The following is a 21,657-nucleotide window of genomic DNA, read 5'->3' as shown; positions in this document are numbered from 1 at the left end:
AAATCATTTTTGTGATATGGACACCAGAATTGTGCACAGCATTCCAAGTATGGTCTACCCAAGGTTTGCTACAAGCTTAGTATAACTCTTCTTCTTTTCAATTCCATTTCTCTAGAAATGGCCCACAGTGTTTTATTTGCATTTTTATGGCCTTGTTAACCTGACATAATGGTAAATAGGCACAGTTGTTTACAGTTGCTGTTTATGATATTCCTGAGGCTGTTGTACAAACATACGAATTAGGAGCAGGAGTAGACCATTCGGTCCCTCGAGTCTGCTCCGCCATTCAATAAGATCATGGCTGATCTAATTGTAACCTCAACCGCACATTCCCACCTACCCCTGATAACCTTTCATCCTCTTGCGTATCAAGAATCTATCTAGCTCTGCCTTAAAATATTCAAAGGCTCTGCTTCCACTGCCTTTTGAAGAAGAGAGTTCCAAAGACTCAAGACCCTCTGAGAGAAAAAATTCCTCCTGTCTTAAGTGGGCAACCCCTTACTTTTAAACAGTGACCCTTAGTTCTAGATTCTCCCACAAGAGGAAACATCCTTTTCGCATTCAACCTATCAAGACCACACAGCATCTTAAGTTTCAATCAAGTCACCTCTTACTCTTCTAAACTCCAGCAGATACAAGCCTAGCCTCCACAACCTTTTCTCATAAGACAGCTCTCTAGCTGCAGAAGCTAGTGGAGAAGGCAGTGAGCAAAATTCTAGTGCAACATGGTTGTGAGAATTTCAGCCGCTTAGCTTCCAGTGGCCAAATGCCCGGTCACTTTCCCCTCAGAAGATGTGCCGTCAGAGTGGCACTCTCACTTGAGGCATGGAGCAACATCACTGCTGTAGGTGACACGCACCACATTTAATGGGATTAGTGTACCTTGTTTATTAGTTTGCTACTGATCTCAGAGCTGTCATACACGGCAAAACAACAAAATTAAATGAAGAATCCCCCAGATTATATTATGATCTTTAGAAGCACTTGTCTGAACCAGCCTGAAGCAAACATTTTTGTTTTGAAATTTTCTTCCTAAGATGCTATGAAATTTCAACCGAAGTTACAACTTTTTAAAAAATTGTTCACGGGATGTGGGCATCGCTGGCTGGACCAGCATTTATTGCCCATCCCTAATTGCCCTTGAGAAGGTGTTGGTGAGCTGCCTTCTTGAACCACTGCAGTCCATGTGGTGTAGATATACACTCAGTGCTGTTAGGAGGGAGTTTCAGGATTTTGACCAAACTACAATGAATAAACAGCAATATATTTCCAAGTCAGGATGGTGAGTGGCTTGGAGGAGAACTTCCAAATGGTGGTGTTCCCAACTGCCTGCTTCCCTTGTCCTACTAGATAGACGTGGTCGTGGGTTTGGAAGGTGCTGTCTAAGGAGCCTTGGTGATTTCCTGCAGTGCATCTTGTAGATGATAGCGGGATTTGGTAAAATTCATGGCTGGCCTGCCCGCCTCAGGAGAAAGTGCCCACAAGGACAGGATTTTCATTGTGGGTGGGGCGGGGTGGTGGGTGCGGGCTACAGTTGGGGAAACGTTTGGAGGCAGCCACAGGGGCTGCTGGGTGCAGAGGTGGAGTATTTAGAAGGCCATTCTGATGCTTTGGGACTTGTCCCAGTTACAATAAAACCAGAGTGCCCTCCAGCCCTCACTCCTCACATCCCACATACTGCTCATGACCCCACCCACTCCCTATGGCCCCTTGCCAAGCTATGGCACTTCCATGCTCATTCACTCAATGTACACTGTATAGCAATATTTTCCCTTGGGCTTAGATGTTTTAGTCCTCTAATGGATGTCTAGGCTCTCAGCCAAGAATACATAATGAGGCTTAGCTGAGAGTCGAAAAATCCATTAGTCTGCTGAAATACCTGAGCCACAGAGAAAACATTCCTTGATTGACAGCTCTGGTTCTCTGATCTTTTACATCATTTTCACAATGTTTATTTACACAAGATAAAGAGAGTTCAAGTGCTTACAGTTTCTGATATTGATACTTTAAAGGGTCTGAATGATTGACACTTTCATTGGGCTGTGGTAAAAATGAGATTTTTTTTAAGAAGTGGAAAGTTATTGATCAATTACTTCTTTTAAGAGGCTTTTTTTTAACACATGCTATCGTCACTATAGGGTTCATTGGTTTCATACAGTGTATAGTGGGTGAATGGGCATGGAAGTGGCATAGCTTGGCATGTGGGGCATGAGAATTAACTTTTGGACCTGCATCCCAAAAGGAAAATTCCAGTTGGATCCCGTTTGTTGGTCTTAATTGGCCTTTAACTTACCTGAAGGAGCTGCTCACCCTTCCACCCCTCATCCCGCCTCCAGGAAAATGGTCAAGGGTGGGATTGATGCCAGTGGTGTGAATTTCCACACTCACTCACCTCCAAACTCACCCCAAGCTGGTCGCGGAAATTTTGCTCGTGGTTTTAAAGATCCACAACAGCTTCACCCAGTGGCTCAATAACATTTGTCACAGGCTAATTGTTCCGCGTGTAGACTATGGTTCTTGACAGCTCTTGAGCTGCCTCATGGTGAAACACGGTTCTTTGAAAAGCTGGCCCGCCCGCATGAAAATTGCGAGGGACGAGGACATGCCTATCCCCCTCAGTGGAGCTCGCCAGGTCGGGAGATCAGGGTGTGGGCTTTGGACCTGAGGCCCCCCCTTAAAATGCACTCCTGAAAACTAACCCTCTGACTGGGTCGGGAATCCCGGAACCAGGACCTGCTTGCTGTTTTTAAAGGGCTCCTGCGTCATCCCGACATGGCGAAAATCCAGCCCATTATCGCTAGGTCAACCCTTTCAATTAAATCCTTTGATAGCAAGAAGTTAGCAATAGGATCGCTATGTATTTTCCCTGATAGCATAACCAGAACACTGATTGCTAGTGAGGTGGTTGTGTAAATATTTAAACTATATTCGGATTCCAAGAGCTGTCGAGCCGTATCATAATCATTAATTACATATTTCTGATTTTTGGCCCTCCTGCTCTTCAAGCCAACATGATAATCTGCACAAAGCAACTGAGAAGCACCCTATATATCTATGTTATTGCCTGCCAAAGTGTATACATATGCAAGCTGGGAAGATCAGACTTTGGAAAAACATGGGACAGGATTTTGGGCTTTGGCTCGGGACCCTGATTGTGGGTCAAATGTGGGTCCCGACCCTCTACTGTGTGGCAAACAGTCATTGGCAGTGAGTTTCTTCTGGTGACTGTACTCTAACATCCATTGCTGTGAACAGTTAAATCTCCTCAGCATCAGTATCATACAGGACCGAAACATACTAAACAAAATTTTTCTTCCATGCACAGTGCAGAAGAGGCATTTTAACAAAAAGCAGTAATCCAAGCCTTTGAAACCATAACAGTTCCATACCACAACTCAAATTAGTGGATCATATGCAGCCAAGAAATGTAATGGAAAAATTCCCACTTGAAACTTTTTACACAAATGCTCACTGGGAGTTCACATTCATCTTGTTAGTGCCTAATTGTCAGAAGTTGCTTATAGAACTAAGGCTAACTTGATTACAACACCAGTGTGATTAGATAATCATTGATAGTCTACTCTCTGTGACTATTAGGTATCTGAGCAGTGCTCATTTTGAATGTGTTTTACTTTGGAAATAGTTATGAAACTACAGGTCCGCCAGAGTTCAAGCAAATTTATCATATTTCTGTTTTCCAGAACTCTTCCACGTGCTATATGTGTTCAGTATTTATGTGATAAAGATCTGGAATACTTCAGTATTAAACATGATGAAACAGCAGGTACCACATGAGCAAGAATGGGGTAATTTGATTGCAATTATTTGGTAATGGAATTTATGAGATCTTTATTAAGTTGGAGTTTATTGAGTTATATTAAGTTATATTTCCAATTGCCAAGGCTAGTGACAGTGGTGTTGAACAACTGGTTGAGTTCAAGAAATCAGAGGAGAAGCTGATCACTGGCTTTCCACCCATCACGCAAGGCACCAGCATTTCCAGAAAGTGGTATGTTACTCACTTAGGGCTTCATGAGATATTTCTCTCATGTTCAAGGCTGAAGCCCAATTCTGGAAACAAATCTTCAACAAAAACAAGAATGTGTATTTATATAGCACCTTTAACATAGCAAAAATGCCTCAAGATGCTTCACAGGAGCATTATCAAATAAAATTCAACACTGAACCATGTTGAAACTATGAGAACAGGTGATCAAAACCTTAGCCAAAGAGAAAGAGAGAGGTAAGTTTAGGAGAGAATTCTAGAGTTTGGAGCCCAGGCAGCTGAATGCAGTCACCTGTGGTGGAGTGATGAAGACCTGGGTTGTGTAGGAAGTCACAATTGCAGGAGAATGGAGATTTTGAAGGCATGACGACCTGGAAGAGGTTGCAGAAATGGGAGGGGCAAAAGCCATGGAAGGATTTGAATATAAGGATGAACTTTTTAAAGTCGAAGTATTGGAGGACCAGGTGCCAATGCAGGTCAGTAGGACAGGGGTGTTGTTTGAATAGGACTTGGTGTGAGTTAAGATACAGTCAGCAGAGCTTTGGATGAGCTCAAGTTTACAGAAGGTGCAAGGTGGGGGCCGGTGAGGAGAACTTTGGAATGGTTGAGTCTAGAGGTAGCAAAGGCATGGAGATAGTTCAGCAGCAAATTAGCTGGGGTGGGATGGTGATGGGTGATGTTATGGTGGTGGAAGTAGATGATCTTAGTGGTGGAGCGGATATAGGGTCAGGTACGGGTCAAACAGTTGGCTGAGGTTGCAAACAGTTTGGTTGGCCTCAGGCAGTGACCAGGGCAATCTCTACAAACCAGAGTGTAAGCTCATGAGCATAATTGAGTAGATTTTAGCTTTATTGTATTTTATCTTGAAGCTTCTCCTTGGCTGTAGTATATGTTTTATATATTCTAGTTCTTAAATTTGAGCTTCTTCTAGGTGCTGTCCTAATAGTAGAGTGGCTGGCTGCTTGCTGATAGCTTCTTCAGAACTTTCCTTGAACATCTTTGGTCTATTCTGTGAACTTCATCAAAAGAATTGTTCAATGTTTTCGGATGAGAGCTTAGCTGGTTCGTGTCAAATTCCTTAATCCATTATTCTCACAGCTAAACTGTTTAAAACAAACTTGTTACAAATGTGTTAAATATTCATACGTGAAACAACTGTACAGCTTAATTTCCAGTCTCACATTTCGTTACCAGAAGCATTCTTATCTTCTATTAAACAGCACAGTGGCCCAGGCAAAAAAACACAAGTGACAACAACTGGCGATTATGAAAAGACAGCTGTTTATTTTTGGTAAAAGGTTGCCGATAAAGGTTGTTTATTTGGTAATGTCACCAGATTTCTGGCCTCGGTGTGTCCTGTAAGTTTATCAACAATTTTGAAAAGGTTATTGATATGTTTTTGCAGTGTGGGGACAAGGATATCAGAAAACTGAATGTTCTTGCCCTTTTCCAATTGTGTATCTGAAGATTGTCTAGTCTGACTGGCATACTTTCCATTCGTCTAGAATACAGGGGCAGTAAGTGGAGGGGATTACCAACACACTACACATTTCAGAACTTATTTTCTGTCCAGATTCAAAATGACCCTCATGGAAAGGTTAATAAACCTCAAGTGATCAGAAATTAAACTAGGTTAACGTGTGATCTGATCCCAAGTACAGCATTTTTTTTTAACTTTCTTTTGAAGAGTAGCAGGGGTATCCAGATCCATATATAAACCAGTGAATATATTTTTCACAAATAAGAATTTGGCTGATAAGAATAAAGCTAAAAGAGGCATTTAAAAATGACAGAGAACTGAATTTTCTAACAGCTGGGCTCCAACAGCAGAAAAGATGCACAATACGTTTTAAACAGTTCTGGCTGTTTGTAGCCATTTCTGTACGAATTCCTGCCTCATTTCATGTTCATAACAGGTGGTGAACTTGCAGGTTGGGAGAGGTGGGGTAATCAGCACTAGTGCAGTATTTAAAGGACTGCAGCAGTCTTTTAAAAGAAAGAGCGTTTTCACGAAACAAACACTTTATTTACTTCAAAGTCCACAACCACTTATTCACAGCTGAAGGGCTGCTGCAGTAGGAAGTGGATGAAAGATGAATTGCTAAGTTTGGCACTCCATAGCATCCTCCTCAGTAGTGTAGGTTAGCTGCGAGAAGACAGTGCAAGAGATAGCCACATTGTCCCTCCAAAGAAACAACCCAACAAATGAGAAAGAAATTTAACTGAGGGAATCAGCCTTAGCAAGGCTCACCATCAGGATATAACACAAGAACAGGTAAAGTATGCATACACAAAATATGTTTCCTTATATACTGTTAAGCATCGACTGCTGCATGCCAAGCATTCAGACTGCCTTACATACATGGAAGATAGAAACAGGGCACAAAATATAGTCATAACCTATAACTTGGCCATCTTAGCACTGTGCCATCTTCTAAAATCTGTGCACAAAAAATGGTTGAACCCAGTTCCTGCATGATCCCAGTATTAGCAACTCTGCGAGATACTGATGGTGCCACAGACCCCTGCAGCTTCCACTGAAGCAATCACATGTTGACTGCAGAGTGCTGATGCAAATGCGCAGAACCTCACACAAGTTGGGGCGAGTCTACATCATACTCAGCATATTCGCAGGGGTTGGCTGGGAGGCAGTCCCATGCATTGGGGCATTGCTGGTGCTCAGCAAGTATTTTTCTAAGTACTTTATCTTTTAAAAGGTGATTTGCATCTACCTCTGTCCTCAGCGGCAGAGTGAGAACGTGAGCTGTGAACACTTGCCTAGGTCAGCCTTTCAAACTACAATTGCTCCGGCTTACTTGAGCTCAGTGAATCACCCAAAGTAGAACCACACCTCTCCCTTGCCCACGCCCCCCCTCCCCCGCCCACCAAACACCCCCACCCCTGCCCACACTCAACTTAGCTCAATATCTATTTCACCTGGCAGGTTAATTTCTGTGCTGGTGAGAATGAGTGATGGTTCATCTTTGGAAGGGTTCTTGCCCAAAATTTGTGCAACTACAAGGCCCAACACACATGATGGACCCAGAGAGGTGGACAGGGGAAGCATGTTGTGGCAAGAGTGAGCAGTAACAGATATGTGGCAGCACATTGCACCATCAGGTATCATGCTGAATGTTTGCTTGTGTGTGAGACTTAAGTAAAACAAGGAAAGGAAGGGAAGATGCACACCCACCCTACACCATCTCCAGCCTGGCCATCTCCAGTGCTCGATGCCTTCTCCCTGTCAATGACATTGAATATGGCTTCCACTATTGGTGTCAGGATCTATATACAGGTGAGACTTCCTCCTGTTCTCATTTCTTTCCTTTCTTGTGTGCCAGTTTCCCTTGTGTGAAGTGTAAAAATGGATTAGTCTGTGCCTTACTGAAGGGCTTTCAGGGTGACTGAGGTAGTTTAGCACAGTGTGATTAATGAAAAGAAGGAACAGCAAGTGTGACCAAAGGGTGGAATGTAGATGTAAGAGTGTGAGTGGAAGCAGAAAGAGGTGCGGGAAAGGGAGTTGTACCTTGGCACTCCTGGTGAGGTCATTTTATTTTTCTTGCATTACATTCAGGCTTTGGGAACTATGTTTGCGGCATTCAGTCACAAAGCCAGTTCTCTCCATCGCTGCTGATTTGTTTGTGCACCTGTCTTTTGTTGGAGGGAAAGAGGAACTGCTTACTGCTGTTAACTTTCTCTATGCGCATCTCTTCTATCGCAGAGTCTGAGAGGCCTTGGTTCGTGTCACATTGCTTGCAGTCCCAGAAAATAGCTGTCACCTGTCCACCACTGGAAGGTGCACCTCACTTTAAGGACAAATGGTTTTCTTTGTGTGGCATATTTCTCACCTTCCCAATCAGCAAACTGCCAGTAGTGACCCTAGTTAGTGCTGGTGGCTCTTTATTTGCATTTAAATTAGGCCCAGCCATGAAATTGGTACAGCTTTCAGCTGACTGAGTGCGGAGCAAAGGTCCCATGCAGCCATTTTACACTACACACAAGTAAGAAACATGGCAAATCCTGGAGAGAAAAGCACTGATTTTCTGACTAGCACGCACTCCCTGAGAGTGTCACTTTCTATGTCAATTGTCAGGTTGCTGAAATATCCCATCATCTGTCATAGGGAAATTGCTAGAATCTATTATTAAAGAGGCTATAGCAGGATACTTAAAACATCATAATGTGATCAGGCAGAGCCAACATAGTTTTGTGAATGGGAAATCATGTTTAACGCATCTATTAGGGTTTTTGAGGAAGTGACAAGCAATGCGAATAAAGGGGAGCCTGTAGATGTGGTGTACTTAGGTGTCCAAAAGGCATTTGATATTGTGCCACATCACAGGTTATATGCCAGCAAAGCCACTCTCCGACACCAATTTTTGGGCCTTCCCTCCTCTGGCCCTATCTCTGTTGGGAATCAAAAATTCTGCCTGGAAGCATTTCATTTAGTTTTGGCTCGGTAGCCCTAAATTCCATTTTCCGTCCCAAAACACAGGGAAAAAATTTGTTGAGACACTGTGCTACCAAGAGGGCCTCACACAGTGATGGCTTATCTAAAATTCACTATTGCGCTGCCTGCAATGGACACAAAATAGCAGACAGCATGTCCATGATTTTCTGATAAGCCATCAGCTGTGCCTGAGATGCTGCCAATGGCCTAAAGTCTTGGCAAATTTTTGTCAAGGAGTTTAAAACCAATTGTTATTATTGTATTATAAGCAGAGTCTCTGGTCTGAATGAATATAAATAGTATGAGTACAGTTGGAACCGGTTTTTGATCAGTAGGTCCAAAAGTAGGCAATCAGGCCACAGTTAAACCAATCCATGCTGTAATTGTCCATGTAAATGTTTTGGCAGTCAGTTCTTTTTGAATCCACTGTCAGTAATTCAAATCCAAACTGCTGGAGGAATATAGACCTGCTCAGGCTTTCCAACAGGCTGAGTTTAGCTGAGGGGAATTGAGTTGATAGCATCTTCTTGCAACTTTAAGAGTTGTACCAGGCTAGATCAGCTTCCAAAATGGTGAAAATTAGATGAAGGAACATTGCATTGACATTTTCCTCTTGAACAGCTAATATAACGGCGATTGCAAATATTACGGCTGCTATTATTTGTTTGTTCATCTACTAGAACCATAGAACACTACAGCACAGAAAACAGCCCATTCGGCCCTTCTAGTCTGTGCCGAAATATTATTCCGCTAATCCCATTGACCTACACCTAATCCATAACTCTCCAGACCTCTCCCATCCATGTACCTATCCAATTTATTCTTAAAACTTAAGAGTGAGCCTGCATTTACCACGTCAGATGGTAGCTCGTTCCACACTCTCACCACTCTCTGACTGAAGAAGTTCCCCCTAAACCTTTCCTCTTTCACCCTAAAGCCATGTCCTCTCATGTTTATCTCTCCTAATCTAAGTGGAAAGAGCCTACTCGCATTTACTCTGTCTATACCCCTCATAATTTTGTAAACTTCTATCAAATCTCCCCTCACTCTTCTACGCTCCAAGAAATAAAGTCCTAACCTGTTTAATCTTTCCCTGTAACTCAACTCCTTAAGACCTGGCAACATCCTAGTAAATCTTCTCTGCACTCTCTCAATTTTACTGATATCCTTCCTGTAGTTAGGCGACCAGAACTGCACACAATACTCCAAAGTTGGCCTCACCAATGTCTTATACAACCTCACCATAACATCCCAACTCCTATACTCAATACTTTAATTTATGAAGGCCAGTATGCCAAAAGCTTTCTTTACAACCCTGTCTACCTGTGACGCCACTTTCAGGGAATTATGTATCTGAACTCCCAGATCCCTTTGTTCCTCCACACTCCTCAGTGCCCTACTATTTACTGTGTATGTCCTACCTTGGTTTGTCCTTCCAAAATGCAACACCTCACACTTTTCTGCATTAAATTCCATCTGCCATATTCTGGTCCATTTTTCCAGTTGGTCCAGATCCCTCTGCAAGCTTTGAAAGCCTTCCTCGCTGTCTACAACGCCTCCAATCTTAGTGTCATCAGCAAACTTGCTGATCCAACTTACCACATTATTATCCAAATCATTGATATAGACAACAAACAACAATGGTCCCAGCACAGATCCCTGAGACACACCACTAGTCACAGACCTCCAGTCTGAGAAGCAATCATCCACTACCACTCTCTGTCTTCTCCCACACAGCCAATTTCGAATCCAGTTTACAACCTTTCCATGGATACCAAGTGTCTGAACCTTCTGAACTAACCTCCCACGTGGGACCTTGTCAAAGGCCTTACTAAAGTCCATGTAGACAACATCCACAGCCTTTCCTTCATCTACTTTCTTGGTAACCTCCTCGAAAAACTCTACAAGGTTCGTTAAACACGACCTACCACACACAAAGCCATGCTGACTATCCTTAATCAGCCCTTGGCTGTCCAAATAATTGTATATCCGATCTCTCAGAACACCTTCCAATAATTTACCTACTACTGACGTCACTGACCTGTAATTACCTGGTTTACTTTTGGAGCCTTTTTTAAAGAACGGAACAACATGAGCTACCCTCCAATCCTCCAGCACCTCACCCGTGGCTAAGGACATTTTAAATATTTCTGCCAGGGCCCCTGCAATTTCTACACTAGTCTCCCTCAAGGTCCAAGGGAATATCATGTCAGGCCCGGGGGATTTATCTACCTTTATTCGCTGTAAGGCAGCAAGCACCTCCTCCTCTTTAATCTCTATATGTTCCATGACACTACTGCTTGTTTCCCTTCCTTCCTTATACACTATGCCAGTTTCCTGAGTAAATACTGATGCAAAAAAACTGTTTAAGATCTCCCCCATCTCGTGAGGCTCCACACATATACGACCACTCTGATCTTCAAGGGGACCAATTGTGTCCCTTGCTATCCTTTTACTCTTAATATACTTGTAGAAACCCTTCAGGTTTACTTTCACATTATCTGCCAAAGCAATCTCATGTCTTCTTTTTGCCTTCCTGATTTCCTTCTTTAGTATCTTCTTACATTTTCTATACTCTACAAGTACCTCATTTGCTCCTTGTTGCCTTGTTGCCTATACCTGCTATACACCTCTCTCTTCTTAACCAGATCGCCAATATCCCTTGAAAACCAAGGTTCCCTATGCCTGTTAACTTTGCCTTTAATCCTTACAGGAACATGCAAACTCAGCACTCTCAAAATTTCGCCTTTGAATGCCTTCCACTTACTGAACACATCCTTGACAGAAAACAACTTATCCCAATCCACTCTTCTTAGATCCTTTCTCATTTCCACAAAATTGGCCTTTCTCCAATTTAGAATCTCAGCTTGATGACCAGACCTATCCTTATCCATAATTAACTTAAAACTAATGACATTGTGATCACTGGACCCAAAATGTTCGCCTACACATACTTCTGTCACCTGACCTGTCTGGTTCCCTAATAGGAGATCAAGTATTGCATCCTCTCTCGTTGGTACCTCTATATATTGATTTAGAAAACTTTCCTGAACACATTTGACAAACTCCAAGCCATCCAGCCCTTTTACAGTATGGGAGTCCCAGTCAAAATGTGGAAAGTTAAAATCTCCTACTATCACAACTTTCTGTTTCTTACATTGGTCTGCTATCTCTCTACAGATTTGTTTCTCCAATTCTCTCCGACTATTGGGCGGTCTATAATACAACCCTATTAGTGTGGTCACACCTTTCCCATTCCTCATCTCCACCCATATGGCCTCTGTAGACGAGCCCTCCGGGATGTCATGCTTATGCACAGCTGTGATATTTTCCCTGACTAGTAATGCCACTCCTCCCCTATCATGTCTGAAACAACGGAACCCCGGAATATTGAGCTGCCAGTCCTGCCCCTCCTGCAACAAAGTCTCACTAATAGCAATAATGTCGTAATCCCACGTGCCAATCCATGCCCTAAGCTCATCTGCCTTTCCGACAATACTCCTTGCATTGAAATAGATGCAACTGAGAACATTTCTATCACGTACAAACCTTTGATTTCTGTCTATACAGGCATTTCTCGCTTGACCTTTATCCTCCTCCACCTCACTATCTGCTCTAACACTCTGGTTCCCCTCCCCCTGCAAATCTAGTTTAAAGGCCCCAGAGCAGCACCAGCAAACCTACCCGCAAGGATGTTAGTCCCCCTCCAGTTCAGGTGCAAACCATCCTGTCGGAACAGGTCCCATCTTCTCTGGAACACAGCCCAATTGTCCAGAAACATGAAGCCCTCCCTCCTGCACCATCTCCTTAGCCACGTATTTAGCTGCATTATCCTCCTATTTCTAGCCTCACTAGCACGTGGCACGGGTAGCACTCCTGAGATCACAACCCTGGAGGTCCTGTCCTTCAACTTTGCATCTAACTCCCTAAACTCTCTTTGCAGGACCTCCTCCTCCTACCTATCCACATCATTGGTCCCTACATGGACCACGACATCTGGCTGCTCACCCTCCCTCCTGAGAATACTGAGAACTCGATCCGAGATATGGCACCAGGGAGGCAACAGACCATCCGGGATTCTCGATCTCTCCCACAGAACCTCCTATCTGTCCCCCTATCAAATCCCCTATCACTACTGCTCTCCTCTTTTCCCTCCCTACTTTCTGAGCTGAGGGTCCAGCCTTGGTGCCAGAGACGCGACCACTACAACTTGTTCCTGGTAGGTCGTCCCCACCAACAGTATCCAAAACGGTATACCTATTGTTGATGGGAATGGCCACAGGGGTGTTCTGCTCTTTCTGTCTATTCCCCTTCCCTCTCCTGACATTCACCCTGCTGCTTGCCTCCTGACTTTTAGGGGTGACTGACTCCCTGAAACTCCTGTCTATTACTGCCTCTGCCTCCCGAAGGATCCGAAGTTCATCCAGCTCCAGTTCCCTAACTCGGTTTCTCAGGAGCTGCAGCTGATTGCACCTTTTGCAGGTGTAGTCATCAGGGACAATTGTGCTGTCCCTGACTTCCCACATGCTGCATTCGGAGCACTCGACTGCCCCAACTGCTGTCTCCATTACCTACTCCTAATTTAATTAAAGGAACTTACCCGGCCCTACCCCACTGGGAGCAAGCTCGTCCTCAGCCTCTGCTCGTCGAAGCCTCTCGAGCCAAAACCTCAAAGCTCCACTCCTTCACTGGGCCGCTCACACACTGGCCACTCCTCTTCAGCTTCCCCGCCTTTTATTTTCAATCTCCGCGCTCTTTTTCAACTGACCTCCCTTCAAGCTCCGCGCTCTTTTTCAACTGACCTCCCCTCGCTCTCCGCGCTCTTTTTCAAATGTTTAATAAACTTTCTTTTCAGCTTAAAGCAAAAATGCAATCTGACATTGTAACACTGTCGCTTATCAAAGGTGGGAGAAGAATCATGATGAGCGTATAAATAATTATCAGAAAAGGTTTTCCTCTTTGTTATCCTTGACACAATGCCAAAGGCTTACCTACTTATAGAGGCAAGAGAAGATAATCTCAAAGTCGTAGGCACTTAGGATTCAGTTACAAGACTAATCTAAAATACTGAAACTGTACAACCTCGTGCAACAATAGTAGATGCAGAATCATAATATTTAGCTTTACTTTCCTAAGTCAATGTTGTCCCTTGGCGCATCAATCCTCTTAGGTCTGCATTCTAGCATCTTCTTAAATAATTACCTGCAAAAAGACCTACTGGCTGGTTCAATGCCAAACCTCATCAATTAAATGCACCAGTTAGACATGCTCATTAAGGATCACACTGAAGTGTGCTTTCTGTAGAAATTCATTGGTTTGTCTGAGTTGATGTGATTCCCGTTACTATCAATATTTTTACACATGCTAGGATAGGTCAGTTAACAAATTACTCATTTTATTAAAAACCTTGTCCACATTTACAAGTCCCTTCCAAAGCTTCACTCCATCCTATCTCAACAGCCTCCTCCAGCCCCACATGTCCAATCCAAGCCCTCTTCTCCTGCAAACTCACTATCATTCTTTTCAAGGAGATAATTTAGGATTACCAGAAAGAGACAACCTTCTAGACTAACCAGGATCTGATTCACTAACTGCAAATTTTGTTGAAAGTATTTGGTTGAATTTAGCAAACCATTTATGTAGAATTCGTCAACTACTTTTTTTTACAAAGTCTATAATTCAAGCTCTGTTTCACCAAGCATGCCCTCTCACAAACTTTAACAGCAACCACCAGCAGCAAAGACATCTAAAGTGTTTGCCAAACTGGTAGTTCCCCCAGGATATGAGGCATCATTGACTTTGCACAAAGCCAATAAATTGTTTAGCACCAATGCTATGGTGTACTTAAATAGGAATATACAGGTTGACTATCCTTTATCCATAAATCCGAAAACAGCACTTTTTTTGAACCTCATCAACCTTCAGCGCAGGAAGTCTGTGATCCGAGCTGACATGAACCACACCGACAGCACCCAACCTTCAGAGTGGGAAGCCTCTGACCCAAGCCAACACGCACCTTGCTGGCCGCAGCCGACCCTTAGCGCAGGAAGTCTCTGACCCGAGCCGATACGAACATCACCGATCACATCCGACCTTTAACGTGCAAGTCTAGATGATTGTCTGCACTGTTTACCTTGCAATTTTTGTCTGCACTTTTATCTTGCGAACCCAGAATCGCAAAATCACAGATGGTGCCACAGGTGGAATCTTATTACAAGTACCCTGCATTTATTATTCAGTAGTACATCTCACTTTTCTAGCCATTATATTTACTTTAGATTATGGCTAGCCTAGGCTTCGGCCACTGTAACATAAGTAGGCCTATATGCGGTATCCGAAAACCAAAATTACCCGAAATCCGAAATACAATCGGCTCCATGGGTTTTGGATAAAGGAAACTAGGCCTGTACTCATACCAGCAGTGTCAATAACCCTCCATATAGAAAAATCCTTGATCGATTGATGAGTAAATGCTATGTGACTCTTGCCAGCAAATTACACATGTCATGCACATTTCTTAGTTACTCTACCATTGGGTGCCTGGATAAGTAACAATTGTGTTATCAAGCAATTTATTTTTCATTAAAAATCTGTTCCGAAGCGCACCATTTCATCAATACGCTGGTACCAGTTAAGCCACAGCATCTCATATTTCCAATCTGAAACAGAAAACAGGCATGTGACTCAGAACTCTGCATTACTTCACTCAGAATTAAACAGTCATACCTGCAGAGCACTGTTTGCCGCCATGAACTCCTGCTGTTTCTTTAGGCTTTCATCCATTGACTTTGACATAAAAAACCCCATCTTGGACCTGAAGATCTATAAAGCATAATAATATAAGTTATTTCACACATAAAATGTCATGCATTCACTTATTGGCTCTAAAAACTTTGATTGGCATTGGTAGTCAAAACGTGAAGCTTTTTTTAAAAAAGAGGTTTCACCTTTGATCCTTGCACTAAGAATGGAGCTTGCCATTTTTCATAGTAACAAATGTGGAATTATTTTCATTCAATTGTATAGTTCACCCAAATTGTTTTTAATATAATTACTTCAAGAAATAATTGAGCAATGCCATAGACTGAGATCTTTTTTATGTACAATTTATATATATAAGTTTTACAACATTTACGAAAATGATACCTTATGAAATTCCAGCAACAATGACCACCTCTATAAACAGAACATATGTCCCCTGGAATCTAGAATGTGCCTTCATGATCCAATATCTTGTGACAGTACTCTGTCTTACTGTAATATGCAGTCACGCAATTCTCCTTGTCTTTGGCAGGTTGATTTAACGCAGGCTTGTCCAAACCACAGGCCACAATCCGGCCCACCATGCCTCTCTATCTGGCCCACATAGACAGTGTTCAAAATACAGGTAAGTGCAATTGACAGTCCGCAAGGAGCAGCCATTGCACTTTCTTTCTTTCAAGTGGAGTTGGTTAAGTCTGGTTCATTTTGGGCACTCTATCGCCAAACAGAAGCTACTCCCCAGCCTTACCTGAATATGCCCCTTTTGGCTGTGTCTCTCTTTTTGTTGATTGCTTATTTAAGTGATCACAGGGCATATATTTAAAAAAAAACTGAAATCAAATATCAAAATCTGCAAACAGATACACGCAGAGCTGGCTGAGAACCGGAGGTTAAACCCTGCTGTTTCCTGATAGTGCTAATCGACTGATCGCTCTGGCGGCCGTCCCAAGCAAAGGAAGCAAGCAAGGGCTCAAGAAAGAGCCGGTGAGAAGGGTGGCAAGCAGGAAGCAACAAAATGTTTGGCAATCAAGAGGAAGTTGGGAAGGCCCACGTAGCAGGAGGCAACGACATGGTCTGCAGAGCGGGAGGAGATTGTTAAGGCCCACCAGATGGGAGGAGGTCCCACCCACTACCACCTGATTGATTCCTCATGAGGTGGTTTGTCTGTGAGAGTTTGTGTGTGCATGTGTGTGAGAGACAGAGTCTGCGTGAGTAAGTCTATGTGAGTGTGAGTGAGTCTGAATGGGAGTGATTCTGTGTGAATGAGTTTGTGTGAATGAGTGAGGGAGTTTAGTGTGTGAGTGAGTTTGTGTGTGTGTTGTGAGAGAGAGGGTGTGTTGTCTGCGTGTGTATTGAGTCTGTGTGAGTGTGTGTCTCTGAGTGAGTGAATGAACCTGTGTGAGTGAATGGGTGAGTCTGTGTGAGTGTGTGGTGAATGTGTGTAAGTGAGCAGATGAGAGCAAGAACCCTGGGATTGGGAGTGGTCTGGGTACAGATACACCCTTCCCTCCTCCTTCCTCCCCAAAAATCTATCCACAAAACATGCCAGGAGGAGGAGGAAAACCCAGGCTGAAAGGCAACCCGTTTCCGACCCCTAAGTTCATATGAATTCCGCTCACAGTGTGTGCCACCAGGGGCAAATGCAAGGTGTTTGTTAAACCCAACTCCTTAGCTCGGCTCCGGTCCCAACCCCTTCCTTGGTGACCAGGACTTAAGGCTGAGTCTGTCTCTCTAGTTCTGCTTCTTAATTAAAAAGGCAACAAGATCTTATTGTTAGCTCTGCTGCTTGGCACCTTTTAATGCTCATTTTTTATTTATTAACCTTCTTTAAAATTATCAATTTATTGCTTTGACATTGATTTTTTTTTTTGAAATTCATGTTTAATGTTGTGCCAAAATTTATTTCTCTGAAATTTGATCATCGACCCCTCGAGTAAGAAAAAAATTGAAATGTGGCCCCTCACTTGTAAGGTTGGACAAGCCTTATTTAAGCTGTACTCTTTCACACATTTTCACTACCGACTCGGATAGCTCGGGTCAGAAAATTTCCCAACTCGGCAGACTGGCCTCGGTTCAAAGGGCTCCATCACGTGCAATCTTCACTCTGGGGAGGCAACAGTGGGAGAGAGTTATGCCCGCTGAACCCGGAAGCATATTTTAGGCAGCCATTGGAGTCAGTGAGTGCTGAGGCAGGCTGGTTAGGGGGCGGTGCCCCAGTTGTATTAAAAGCTGTTGAGCTCTCTACTCCTCACCCGTCACACACACTCACCCCTCCACCCATTCCTTATACCACCTCCATGTCCGTTCATCCAGTATGCAGTATGTACAGAACTACTGCGCCATATAATAACAATGCAAGTGTTGAAATGCTGAGGGGAAAAAATACCATTCAAAAAGCTGCTTTAAAAAAACTGCTGTTCCTGCAACCCTATAATTGGGTGCTTAGTATAATTTAATTTCAATTTAAAATGTAATTCTCCACCTTGCTCCCATTCTGACCTTTCTGGCTGTGGCCTATTAGGGTGTTCCAATGTAGCTCAACGCAAGCTTGAGGTGTTGTAATATGCATTTAGGGGGCAGTAGCATGACATGACTGGAAGGGAAACATGTCATGTGATCTAGTCTTAGTTTCTCTTTTGCTTTGAGCAGAGCACGCACACACACACAGCTTTGATACCTTCAAGCTTTATACCTATGTATAATTGTTGCCTAGTCTTAATAAATGAACCCACAAGGTATGTGTCCAATCCCTTATGCGCAATTAGGTACTATATCATTATAATAATATAACATGAGGAAAAGCATCTAATCTTTCGTCTCGAACCTGGACTCAATATTGAATTCAACAGTTTAGATCATAACCTCTGCCTCCATCTTGTTCTATGTGTTTTTTATTCTCCTGCTTTGTTTATCCCTTCATGTTGCATTCAGGTGGCTGCCATACAGCCACTCATCCCTCATCTGAACAAGACCCTTGTCTCTTTACTATACCTATTACCACTCTCTTTGACTTTTGCATGATGAAATCTTTGCTATGTAATTTCTCCTGCCTTCCACCCTATCACAGATCTTCCTCTTTGTTCTTCCTGCCCCTCCCCCAGCCCCCACCTTTACTGGCTTAAAAATTACATTTTTATCTTCCTTCTGTTCTGACTATGCTGCCTGGCCTGTTGAGCACTTCTAGCATTTCTGGGCAGAATTTAGCTCGTGGGGGGCAGAACAAGAGCAGGAGAGGCCCCCTCTCACACCTGAGGTACCCTGAAGTCTCACCAGCGTCACACCATCTCTGCCAGGCAGGCACCAACGCAGATACTAGCACCTTGGTGGGAATTAGAACATTGGCTGGTGTCACGTGGCACAGCAGTGAGGGCACTTCACAGTCGCTGGAGGAGCTGGCAGAGACAGAGAGTGCCCATGGCGTCGGCAGTCGGAGGACTGCAGGGGACCAGGCACATGCTCAGTCGGTGCCTGATGGTGCCTCTGGAGTCGTCCGCGACGCAGCAGGTGCAGGAAATGCAGCCTGGTGTGCGGGAGCATCTGGGGGAGATACATGAGGCTATGCTTGGCTTGGTGTCCGTGGTGGAGGAGTCTACGCGGACGATCGTCGAAGCAATGAGCCACATGTCCGAGCGCCATGCGTCCTCCATGGAGAGAGTGGCAACTCTCGTGGAGAGGCTCCTCCAGGAGACCCATCAGGGCTTCCTAGGGATGCGCTCTGACCTGCAAGCCCTCACATCGGCTTTGACCTCAGCTGGTCAGTGCCAGTGTGGATGATCTGGGCACCAAGTTTTCCAGCTCTGTGCCCATCCATCCACGGTGAGCAGGGAGGTCCGAAGCGACCTCACATCGGCGCAGCAGCTGCCTGTCATCTCTGCGGGCTCCTCTCAGGGCACTCTGGATGAGGGTGGCAGCTCCTGCGCCCCTCTGCCAGTGACCTTTGCACCCAGTGAGGCTGCGACAACTGGGGAGATGCCAGCTGTGGAACTGGCAGCTCCCTCCCAGGCGGGACCAGCACAGGCTCCACGGGCCAGAGGAAGATCGCCAAGGTCACCGAGGCCAACAGGACAGCAGAGTCAGTAGGCTGTCTCAGACGCCACTCCCAGCAAGGGGGCAGCACCAAGACATAGAACCCAGAAACATAAACATAAGGAACCTTAGGCACACCACGGGTTTATCACTGGTGCTTTTGTGTTGGACAAGATAAGGTCTTTATGCTTTGCTTTGATTTTGAACACCTTTGTCATTTTGTTTCCTATAGTTTCTTTGCTTGTGATATTAAATTCAGACATGTCACCATGGCTCAGGGTGCTTCTTTTCTTCTGCAGGTGGATGGATTCCAAAAATGTTAGGAGTGCTTTGTGGGACATTCAGCTTTATTTACAAGGCTCTTAGTTAATGTTCCTAACCTGGCAGATTTGGGACTTAGGTATCGAGTATGGAGCCTACAGCCCAGGCTTGTCCTGGTGGTCCATCTGTGGTGTGCTAGCTGAAGGTTCATTGGATTAAAACCTCCTGGGTGTCCCTGCCTCCTAGGTCAGCGTCTACCCCGTCAGCATTTCCCTGTGTACGCTCATCCTCGGACTCACTGCTGGACTCATTGTGTGAAGCTGCAGCCACTGCATCGACGTCTTCATCATCCACAGTATCCCCCCTTTCCAGCGCACAATTGTGGAGAGCACAGCATGTAACCACTATCACCGAGACACGATCTGGGGGTTCCTCAAGTGCGCCCCCTGAGCGGTCCAGGCATCAGAAGCACATCTTGAGAAGACCGATGGCTCTCTCCATCACAGCCCTTGTGGAGGTGTGGCTCCTATTGTACCACTGCTCAGCCTCTGTTCTTGGATGGCGGAGAGGCGTCATGAGCCACCTTCTGAGGGGATAGCCCTTGTCACCCAGCAGCCAACCATCCAGCTGGGCTGGAGCACTGAAGAGCCCCGGCGCCTGGGAGTGTCTAGGGATGTAGGCATCGTGGGAACTGCCTGGGTACCTTGCACAGACTTGTAGAATCAGCATCCTGTGATCACACACTATCTGCACATTCATGGAGTGGAAGCCCTTCCTGTTGACAAAGGCACTGGGCTCACCTGCTGGCACCTTGATGTGTGCAGCCTATTGTACCCTGGACGCGGGGGAAGCCAGCAATGGCCGTAAGCCTCTGGCTCGCTATGCCTGGCTTGCCTGATCCCAATGGAAGTGGATGAAGGTCAATGCACGCCTGAACAGAGCGTCTGTGACCTGCTTGACACAAGCGTGGACAGCTGATTGGGAGATGCCGCAAAGATCACCCACCGACCTCTGGAAAGAGCCAAAGGCATAGAAGTTGAGGGCAGCTGTGACCTTTAGAGCCACTGGCATGGGGTGTCCACCCACACAGTTTGCGGCGATCTCAGGCCCAATCATCTGACAGATAGAGTTGATCGTCTCCCTTGAGAGACGGAGCCTCCTTCAGCACTGCACCTCAGACATATTGAGGTAGCTGCTTCACCACCTGTATACCCTGGCAGCAGGATAGTGGTGTCTTCTGCGGCCCCTTTTGCCTTGGACAACCTCTTGGCCCTGCGCCCCTTGTGCCTGCACCTGTCCTCCCAAAGGTGGCTCCCCTGGAGGCTGATTGTCCACTCCTGGCCTTCTCCTCCTTCTAGCCCTCCCTTCCTCCTCAGAGGAGGTGCCTCCAGTGGACAGTTCAGCTCCCATTCCCAGGCTAAGGGAAGGCTTCCTGAAACCTGCAAGCCCAAAAAAGATTCCTCACTGCAGAGTGCTGACCTGAAGGTTGTGAGTCCAGACCAAGCAGCTGGTAAGCGTTTTGAAGTATTGCAGATCACACAGGCAAGTTTCAGTAATTTTGAAAAAAACATTACTTGACAGAGCACACTCAGGACCCCACTGAGCCCTCTTATCCTGCCCTTGGATGAGGTTTATACAAATGTGTCCTACCCGCCTGCCCGTTGTGCCGACCTGAAGATTGCACGGGTGCCGAAAAATTGCCGTCGATTGGTGCCTCAAGGGACTTAAGTGTCCCGTTAATTAATGGCTGGCACGCATCAGACAGCATTCCGTGCCCGCCCAACGAAATATCGCGATGGCGCACGGTGACATCAGGATGCTCGCCCGACATCACCACACGTCATTTTACGCATGGACGTGCAGGGGGCCAACGGGAAAATTCTGGCCTCTGTTTTTATTTCAGATTTTCAGCATCCGCAGTTGTGTTACTTTGTGAACATTTTCCTACCCGTCCCAATACAGTCAGTATTCCTACTTTACATGAATTATCACTTTGTGTGCTTAAAATCTTCATCCTTGTTTTGTAGGAACATAGAAATAGGAGCAGGAGTAGGCCATTCGGCCCCTCGAGCCCACTCTGCCATTCAGCCAGATCATGGCTGATGTTTTACCTCAACGGCATTTTCCTGCACTAACCCCATATCCCTTAACA

General features: G+C 44.9%; 1 protein-coding gene across 2 annotated transcripts in view; it reads right to left on the bottom strand.

Moving 5' to 3' along the window:
* Positions 1-21,657, bottom strand: part of plgrkt (plasminogen receptor, C-terminal lysine transmembrane protein) — a 103,585-nt gene that overhangs the window by 42,717 nt on the left and 39,211 nt on the right. For both annotated transcript variants that reach the window (XM_078570604.1, XM_078570610.1), the window contains exon 2: positions 15,183-15,278. In XM_078570604.1, the coding sequence (XP_078426730.1) occupies positions 15,183-15,263 (81 nt within the window). In that variant the 5' untranslated portion in view covers positions 15,264-15,278. The remainder of the gene's footprint in view (positions 1-15,182; positions 15,279-21,657) is intronic.

Source organism: Cetorhinus maximus, chromosome 2 (assembly GCF_964194155.1).
Source record: "Cetorhinus maximus chromosome 2, sCetMax3.hap1.1, whole genome shotgun sequence".
In the NCBI taxonomy this organism is placed as follows: Eukaryota; Metazoa; Chordata; class Chondrichthyes; order Lamniformes; family Cetorhinidae; genus Cetorhinus; species Cetorhinus maximus.
Note: the sequence above shows the minus strand (reverse complement) of the source record. Positions and strands in the feature narration are given on the sequence as shown.